This window comes from Megascapheus bottae, chromosome 1 (assembly GCF_031878675.1).
Source record: "Megascapheus bottae isolate mThoBot1 chromosome 1, mThoBot2.hap1, whole genome shotgun sequence".
Lineage (NCBI taxonomy): Eukaryota > Metazoa > Chordata > Mammalia > Rodentia > Geomyidae > Megascapheus > Megascapheus bottae.
Window position 1 is genome coordinate 95,832,502 of NC_143509.1, and position 10,335 is coordinate 95,842,836.

Sequence of the window (10,335 nt, forward strand, 5' to 3'; positions counted from 1 at the left end):
CAAACCAAGAAGGCCCCTTCCATCAAGGAGAGAAAGATGAGAAATCCATTTGGCAGACAAGAGGCAAACATACATGGTTGCATTTCTCCAGGGCTCTCTTCAGTGAGTACATCCATCATCAGACTTGGAAATAATAATTCTTTCAGAGTCAGTCTTCAATACAAAAAGCATTAGTGGAGAAATAAGAAAAAAAAATCTATCCTGCAGCATTAGGAGCTGTGGTTAATAAGCTCTAGTAGTTATGTTTGAGGTGAAGGTAACAAAATTCTGAAGATGTATTAAGCAATTCAGCAGAAAATTAGAGAGCCTACCGCTTAATAGAATCTGCCCCATTGGGCAATTTCTAGCTGCTGGAAATGTGATTAAGTTGATCAATAGCAATTCAGGGGTCTGCTACTGCTGCACAGGTACCTCAGAGGCGGAAAGGTACTGGGTATACAGCTCAGAGACCGGAAATTTCTCGACAAATAAGTCAGTGGTCGACAGCTCATAGATCCATAACAGGGGTACTGCCAATTTCTCATAAAATACCTCTGAGGTTGGTAGCTATTGGCAACATAACATGACGGTGAGAAGCTATTGTTAAGGAAGCCAACATTTTGGTAACTTTTAAATCCCCAACCACTCAGTCTGCAGTGACTTTGAGGTTGAATATTCTTGGATATGGAATTATATTGCCCCAAACAAGCAGATGGAGGGCGCAGCGTCTGACAAGCTGTAGAGGCCCGTGAAGCAGGTATGTGGGACTTGGATACATACCCCTTGATTCCAGTGCCTGGGCTGTCCTGGGGGCTGGCTCTGATATTCGTAGTTTCACGGACACGGATGATCTGCCCTGCTGATGGAGCATTGCAGGGTCCACAGGAATCTCCGGAGTCAGAGCATAAGGTGCAGGACTTAGGCTCACAAGTGGGAGAGTCAGAGCTCGGTGCCGCTTCACAGTAGGATTCGTGACAATGGTCCAGGAGCCAGAGATTGCTTGGGTAGCTACTGGGTAAGTAGTGTCCAAAAGTAGAGCTTACATCATTGGAGCAAAAAGAAACAGGAGTCACCGGGAGGTAACAATGAGTTCTGTAGGATGAAGCACTGCAAAGTTCAGGGTAGCCCAGTAGAGACATGGAGCCTGGATTCATACCAAGTGGTAGCTGAGCAGGGATGTTGAAGCTGCACCCTGGACCAGTTTTTATATCCTCCTTGGTGACGGTCTGGAACTTCCCCAGACTCTCTTCCTTCTCCTACTTGGAACAACAGAAACATCTCACCAGTGGTGTGTGTGTGTGTGTGTGTGTGTGTGTGTGTGTGTGTGTGTGTGTGTATGTGTGTGATGACTTAGCCACAGCTGCCCATGTGTTGTTTATCCTCATACAAAAATAAGTCTATCCATAAACATCACTTTGAACATCCCCCATCACTCACCATCTGTAGACCATAACTTCGGTGAACAGTGATTTTAATGTTCATAAGTAAACTCTCCTCTGCCAATTAGCAGTTAACAAGAGTTCATGCATCTGTAGGCTTCTGAAACATGGTTATTAAAAGGTTAACGAGGATTCAATAAAGCAAAGGCCTGTGTTTTTCCACTCTTTGCCACTGCAAAATATCGTAGGAATTGACTCTACATTCCGAAATAAGATAGATGGTTTGGAATCCAAATAATCTTACTTAAAGAGAAGGTGATACACTGACATGTTAATTGAACAATTATTTTTCCCAAATACGTGCTATTCTCTATCTATGCCAGGCCATAAATGGATGACAACCTCTCATCTGATGTGTTTAGAGGATTCCATATGTTAGATTCACAGCAAGCCCCATGGCACTGGTGACATTGCATCATGCTAAAAATGAACTTGTCCCCATGGGTCTGTGGTTGCTAAGCAACCAAGCTTTCACAAAACCCTCTTCTTAAAGTTTCTACACTATGTAATATTAACAATATTCAGTATGTCCACATAATAACCTTCTTAATTGACTAAGATTATACAATGCACTCCATTGTTCTTGTCAGAAAACCCAAATGATGTCAGATGTATAACATTTTTCCCAGATAAATTTTACTTACTACATATTTGCTTTCTTTGAATATAGACTTTATTTATTTCCTGTATGGAAGTTATTTTTGGTCTAGACTAACAGAAAAGAATGACTATGCTTAAAACTTTTTATTTGAATACCCTGAGCAGTTTTTATAGGCATTGTACATGTTAAGTAGCAATTTTCACTCTTTAGGAGGAAACTAAAGAAAAAAAAGAAATATTAGAAGAGATTTTAATTTAAACTGAAAGGCTGACATTGTGTTCTTCAAAATACAAACTCTAATTCAGACTTACAGCCTCTGTTGAGTCAGAAACAGCAGTGCTTTCTTAACACTGATGAGTTCAGACAGAGGACAGCACTAACTCCTTCAGGTATGATGAGCTACAGGGATAAGACATTGTCCTCAAGGACACAATTAGATTTCCTTTGCCACTCTGTGGGTCTCAGCCAGGTTTTTAAATGCACAACAATATAAGCCTACAGATATCCTCTATTTCCTGAGTTTTCTCAGTGCTTCTGTCAGTGTTTATTCCGTACGGTGAAATAAACAACTCTATTAAAGACATTTTGTTTCTTTCTGGAATTTCTCTCAGATAAAAAAGGTTAAGATTAGAAGGCAGTGTTTTTCAACAAATTGTTTAGGTACACAAATCCCTTAGATTTGGGGCAGACAGTAGGAGAAAATTGAGTCATAAGGCAGCTGGTAGCTAACTCCCTTTCTTTATTTTATTATTTTTATTTTTTGCACCAGTCCTGCTTAAACTCAAGGCCTGAGCACTGTCCTTGGGCTTTTGCAAGACTAGACCTCTACCACTTGAGGTACAGCACCACTTCCAGCTTTTTCTATGCAGTAGTACCAAGGAATTGAACCCAGGCCTTCATCATTCTTTCTAGACACCCTGATATTTAGTAAAAAAAAAAAAATGAGCTTGGACTTCCAACCTTCAGAAATATATGAGAATAAATTTCTATCATCTTAAGCTACAAGTTTTCTGGTAATTTACTGTACCACTCAGAGACTATGGATTTATTTGATAACACACACACACACACACACACACACACACAATTACAATGACTAACAAGTTAGAAGAGTTTGTGCTTTATATCCAGAACAAGTTAAAAATGCAAAGAATAAGCTTTCTACCCATCACATAATTTAAAAAAAAATCATGTGAGGCATGAGAAATAAACTCAGTGAACGAGTAGAATTTTTCACCTCATTAAAAGAGAGTTATGGTTCTCTTCCTCAATTTTCCCAAAGGTTAAAAATCCTTTAGGGTAAACACAAAGGACAAGAAGAAGCTAAATTTACAATAAGTAGTCTTTCAAGAAAATAGCAGCATAGATATTTTCCAGCCTTTTAGGTCACAAGAAATTTAACCTTCCTTTTCTGCCATCATATGCACAATTGTGTTCGAGTGCTACTTGTCAGAATGCTGCTAAATGATGCAAACATGATCTTACAATTTAAAAGGCAAAATACGTGCAAATCCATACTGACATAAACTGAATGGCAAACACCAGGTCAATGGATTCTTTTTTTTAAAGAATTTATTAACTTGATTTTTACCTCATATTTCAAATGACATATTTAACAGACAGGTATTCAGAAAGGGAATCTATATACAACCACTGGTATTTAGATTTTAGAATATAAATTCAAATTAGGCCGAGAGTTTTTATGTCACAGATACATGTTAATCTATGTAATAAAACATTATGTCTATAGAGTCATAGATTTTTATGTCTCTGTAGTTGTGTTTATATTTCCAATACCATGTCCATAGCATTGGATATGCAAATATTGAGTCCTCACCCTTGTACTGTTTGTATCTAATAGCCACATATTAAAGGATTTCATGTGCCTTTTGTTCCTTTGGTCTTGACTTGTCTCACTCAACATGATTCGCTCTAGATTCATCTACTTCCCAGTGAAAGCCATTATTTTATCTTGTCTGTTGGCTATGTAGAATTCTATTGTGTGTGTGTGTGTGTGTATATATATATATATATATATACACACACACATATATCAAATTTTCTGTATCCATTCATCGGCAGTAGGGCATCGGATTGTTTCCATTGCCTGGCTATTGTGAATAGTGTAGAGATGAACACAGCTTAGTAGTTGTCCTTATCATATCCTGGGTTATGATGTTCAGGATAGATGCCCAGGAATGGTATGACAGGATTGTAGGGAAAGTCTGTTGCCAGTTCTTTAAGAAACCTCCACACTGCTTTCCAGAGTGGCTGAACTTGTTTACAATCCTACCAGTAGTGCAGTAGGATTCCTTTTTTTCTCCACAACCCCGCCAGCATCTGTCATTGTCTGAGTTCAAAATCTTGGCCATTCTTGTTGGAATAAGGAGGTATCTTAGGGTTGTTTTTATTTGCATTTCCTTTATGACCATGGATGATGAGCAATTTTCTCATATGCTTTTCTGCCATTTTAATCTCTTCTTTTGATAAGTCTCTCTTTAGTTCCTTTGCCCATTTAGTGATTGGTTTGTTGGGTTTTGGGGTGGGGGTTAGTTTCTTGAGTTTCCTGTAGACATTGGATATTAAGCATTTGTCTGATATATTATTGGTAAATACCTTTTCCCAGTTGGTTGGCTGTCTTTCTACTTTAGTCGCTATGCTTTTATCTGTGCAGAAACATTTTAGTTTTAGGTAGTCCCATTTATCGAGTCTCTCTCCAATCTGTTGTGACCCTGGGATTTTGCCTGTGCCTATGAGTTCCAGTGTCTCTCCTGCTCTATCATGTAGCAGTTTCTGATCTGACATTAAGGTCTTTGATACACTTTGAGTTAATGCTTGTGCACGGTGAATGGCTAGGGTTAAATTTTAGTTTTCTGCATGTGGCTGCCCAGTTTTGCCAGCACCAATAATTGAATAGACTGTGTTTGTTCCACTGTATATCTTTGGCTCCTTTGTCAAATACAAGTTGCCTATAGGTATGTGGTTCTATTTCTGGGTCTTCTATTCTGTTCCACTGATCTTCTGGTCTGTTTTTGTGCTAGTACCAAGCTGTTTTTGTTATTATGGCTCTATAGTAAAGTTTGCTCTTTTTGCCTAAAATTGTTTTGGCTATTCTAGATCTTTTCTTGTTCCATATGAACCTTTGGATTGTATCTTCTATTTCAGTAAAGAATGTTTTGGGGATTTTGATGGGGATTGCACTGAATTTGTATATCAATTTTGGCAGTATGGCCATTTTCACTATATTGGTTCTCCCTAGCCATGAGCATGGGATATCTTTCCATTTCCTGGTGTCCTCTTTAATTTCTTTTGTTAGGCTTTTATAGTTTTCATTAAATAATTCCTTTACATCTTTGGTTAAGTTAATTCCTAAGTATTTTATTTTTTTGGGGCTATTGCGAATGCGATCATTTTTTTTTATTAGACCTTTTGTTTGTGTATTGTTGGTAAACAAGAAGGCTACTGACTTTGTATACTGCCACTTTGCTAAAGTGGTTTATTAATTCTAGGAGTTTGAGAGTGGAGCTTATTGGGTCACTCACGTAGAGGATCATGTCATCTGTGGAAGGGATAGTTTAATTTCTTCTTTCCCTGTGTGGATCCCTTTGATGTCTTTCTCTTGCTCTGACTAAGGGTCCCAGCACTGTACTGAAGAGAAGTGGAGAGAGTGGTCATCCCTGTCTAGTTCCTGATTTTCAGGTAAATGGTTCCAGACATTCTCCATTTAGTATAATACTGGTTGTAGGTTTGTCATATATGGCTTTAATTATTTTAAGAAATATATATCTCTCTCTCTTTTTTTTTTTGCCAGTCCTGACCTTTGAGCTCATGGCCTGTGCATTGTCCTTGGACTTTCTCAAGTCTAGAGCTCTACCACTTGAGCCACAGCACCACTTCTAGCTTCTTTTTTAATATGCATGTGGTACCAAGGAATCAAACCTGGGTCTTCGTGCATGCTAGGCAAGCACTCTACCACTAGGCCACACTCCCAACCCAGGAATGTATCTCGTATTCCAATTTTTTTTTTTTAGTGCTTTCAACATGAATGGATGTTGTATTTTGTCAAATGCCTTCTCCACATCCAGAGAAATTATCATATGATTCTTATCCTTAGCTCTATTGATATGATGTATTCCATTGATTTGTGAATTTTAAACTAGCCTTGCATCTGTGGGAGGAAGCCTACTTGATCATAGTGTACATTTCTGGATTTTGTTGGCTAGTGTTTTATTGAGGAGTTTTGCGTCTGTGTTCATTAGAGAGATAGGTCTATAGTTCTCTTTTTTTGTTGAGTCTTTCCCTGGTTTGGGGATAAGTGTAATATTAGCTTCATAAAATGAGATTGGTATTCCTCCTTCTGCTTCTATTTCTCAGAAGAGTTTCAAGAGAATAGGTATTACTTCATCTTTAAAAGTCTTGTAGAATTCCGCAGTGAAACCGTCTGGACCTAGGCTCTTTTTGGTTGGCATTTCCCTGATTGCTTCCGCTATTTCATTGTATGAAATTGATTTGTTCAGTTTGTTTACTTCTTCATAGATCAATGTGGGTAGCCTATATTTATTTAAGAAATCATCCATTTCTACTAGATTTTCCTGTTTCTTTGAATATAAGCTCTGGTAATACTTATTTATAATGGACTGAATTTCTTGGATATTGGTCATGATTGTTCCTGTAGGGTCTTTAATCTTGTTTATTTGAGTCTCCTTTTTTTTGATTAATCTTGCCAGGGGTCTGTCAATTTTGTTGACTCTTTAAAAAAACCCAACTTTTTGATTTATTAATTTTATGTATAGTGAATCTTATTTCAATCTCTGATATTTCTGATTTTATTTTTGTTATTTCTGTCCTTTTATTTGTTTTAGAATTAACTTTTTCTTGCTCCTCTAGGTGCTTCAATTTCTTCTTTAGGTTCTTTACATGCTCTTCTTCTGTCTTTTTAATATGGGTTCCTAGTGCAATACATTTGCCCCTTAGAACTGCCTTTGCTGTGTCCCATAAGTTCCTTTGTAATGTATCTTGATTTTCATGGCATTCCATAAAGTTTTGAATTTCTTCTTTGATTTGTTCTGTAACACAGGAGTTATTCAGAAGTGTGTTTCTCACCTTCCAAGTGTTTGAATTTTATTTTTTTACCTTTTACTGTGTTGTTCAGAACTAGGCCTGATTCCACTGTGATCAGATAGAATGCATGGGATTATATCAGTCCTCTTGAATCTGCTTAAGTTTTCTGTATGAACTATTATATGATCTATTTGGGAACATGTTCCAGGTGCTACTGAGAAAAATGTATAGTTTCACCATTGGATGGAAGACTCTGTGTATATCTGTTAAGCCCAGCTGGGCTATGATGTCATTTAAGTTGGTGATGTCTTTGCTTATCTTTTGTTGAGTTCACCTGTCATTTGGTGAGAGTGGTATATTGAGGTCTCCCACTAAAGTCAATTGATTCTTAAGCATATTCCCAGTAATCTAAAACAGTAGACACTGTTGTCACATTTACATTGATCTTTTCCTATTTGTATAAATTTAAATTCCATTGTAAGTAGTTGTAAAAAAGGGGATCCAGATCAGCATGCATTGGTTGTTAGTTAACAGAATCATATTTTAAAAAGCTGAAGGGAAAGTGAGCAGAATCAAAATTTTAGAAAACAGAGTTCCACATGACCCCCAAAATAGTACACGTTACTGGAAAACAGAAATTTGAATTTGATTAGTGTTTAACATGGAAAGATGAGCCCGGCTAGCTCAGTCAGTAGATCATGAGATCTTGACATGGATGATATATATAATATATACATACATATATGAGAAAGATACAAATAAGAGATAGCAGTAGTAAGAGTTAAACACTCTGAGACAGAATTACCAGGACTGTGCATCTTAATGAGCTATGAATCTCCCCCGACCCCTCTCTCTCTTTCTTTTTCTCCTTCTCATTAAGTAGTATTTAAATATAGTTTTACTTGTTGGTAACCTTGAAAAAATTTTTTCAGTAGACAGTACCTTCTTATGAAAAAGAAAAACCAAATGGCATACACTTAGAAGAAATGTCTGCAGATTAAAGGAGACACAAAATGTAAATATTCTTCAGAATTTTGATGCAGGATGAATATTAAGTTTTTATAAATGTTCTATCACTCTGGTATAGGGAATTACAATCAACAACTATCATAATGAAATATGTACATTATTTCAATTTACTTTGATGTTGTGTCATACAGTTTTACAATAGTCACTAGTTCCTCTAAAAGTATATAGCAATAATGAATAATTTTTCTACACTATAGTAAAAATATCAACTTTCTTGGCAGTTGAATTAATAGTCCCTTCTCTGGTATATTGCATATACTTTTGTGCTATGGGTCATTAGCTGGTTCCTAGAATACTGAACATGAAATTTTTAGAATAAGAACAAAATGCGGATTTCTTCCATTCTAATAGTACTACGGATGCCCAGTTAACCACATAATGCTCCTAAAACTGAATTTCCACAATTTTCAAGAGATCTAATAGTAGCGCTTTCTCTGTAGGTGACTTGAATTAGTCAAGCAAAGAATAAAAATATATAATTAGTGTACAGCTTATGTTTTGTCTTAATATTTTAACTTTTGCAAATATCATAAGCCTATAATGTTCATTAGCATTATTATTAAGTATTACTTTTGTTACCCTTATTAGATGTTATAAATAAATTCACTGCATTTTGTAAGCGTGTATAAAAAATGAAAAAAAAGAAGAAATCAAAAGGGAAGAAAAATGAAAGTAGAGAAGGAAAAAAGAAAGGAAAGAAGGAAGGGAGGGAGGAAAGAAGGAAAGAAGAAAGGAAAGAAGGAAGGAAGGATAAAAGGAAGGACAAGGATCTATGAAGAGCAGAAGAGATTTCTAAGTTTGAAGGAAAAATAATCGTTGTACTTTCTTTTAATTTAAAGTAAAATTTACATATAAACCAGGGTAGATTACACAATATTTTGTGCTCAGTAATAATTTAGAAGTTCTGTAGATCTGGTTTCCTTATCGGTGTTTCCTTTCCATGCTATTTTCTATCTCTCTCCTGTGATTCTCCCTGGAGTGAAGAATTTCTGCCTGGGTTCCATAACTAGTACATGTTTTTGGAGCTGCAACAATGAATGTTGAGAAGTAAACATTCATAATTTTAAGCATATGCAATTTTAGTAATGCTTGTAATTATGGTAAAATATAATTCACTGATCAAAATATTCATGATTTCTTTTTTAATTGCAATATATATATATGTATGTGTGTGTACATTTATACTTCTATCATATGAAATTCTCAACCAGTTCTTTTCTAGCCTTTCTTATTTTTTCAAATAATTGTTTTTACTTTTAATACTTTTTTCACTTTTAATAGAACTCAAAAGCCTTACCTTGTTTGAAGATACAACAAATACCTCACAAAGGTGGTGTTTTCTATTTCACTGTTAGTGAGTTTATTTTGAAATAATTATGAAATGTTTCTTTCTATTTAAGAATGCTATAAAATGACACAACCAAGAAGTTCTGAAAGTAGAAATGATCTTTTGAAAAGAAATCAACAAGTAAAATGGTCAAGTAAAATGACAAAAGTAGAAAACCAGTTGTAAACTATTAGGCACATAATTCAAAGATCTGAATTTGTTAAACAAAGTCACAGGAAATAGTACTCAAAGGAAGGCAGGCAATAACACAAAATCAGCGATTAATAGGCATGATGGTTCAAGTATATAAGTCAAGAGCTATGAAAGAGGTAGACTTGTGGGAAGTAACTACTAAACAAACACATCTGAAGTGTGTTGTACCTTTATGGTTGGTTAAAACTTTTGAGGTAAGATCTGATGAGCAGTTGTGCATCAGTATCGAAAGACACAAGAAATGGTGGAAGGATTACAAGAAATTTCACAGTCTTTCCATTTCCTAACAAATGGGGCGATGTCATTCTTTCTGACAGCAGCATAGAATTCCATTGTGTACAAATACCACAACTTGTTGATCCACTCATCAACTGAGAGACATCTAGGTTGGTTCCATATCTTTGCTATGGTGAATAATGCTGCAATGAACATTGTTGTGCTAGTGGATTTAGTATGCCCTTGTTTCTGGATGGTTGGGTAAATGCCAAGTAGTGGAATTGCTGGGTCATAGGGGAGTTCTATGTTTAGCCTTTTGAGGCACTGCCATACTGCTTTCCATAGTGGTTGAACAAGTTTGCACTCCCACCAACAGTGTAGTAGTGATCCCTCCTGGCCACATCCCCTCCAGCATCTGTTATTATTCGTTTTCCTGATCCTGGCCATTCTAACTGGAGTGAGGTGGAATC

At 36.3% G+C, this 10,335-nt stretch overlaps 1 protein-coding gene across 1 annotated transcript; it reads right to left on the minus strand.

Moving 5' to 3' along the window:
• Positions 1–369: 369 nt before the first annotated feature.
• Krtap24-1 (keratin associated protein 24-1) lies at positions 370–1,133 on the minus strand. The gene has a single exon (XM_090333458.1). The coding sequence runs from the start codon at positions 1,131–1,133 to the stop codon at positions 372–374; it is 762 nt and encodes a 253-aa protein (XP_090189584.1). The 3' UTR covers positions 370–371.
• Between the last annotated feature and the right edge of the window lie 9,202 nt (positions 1,134–10,335).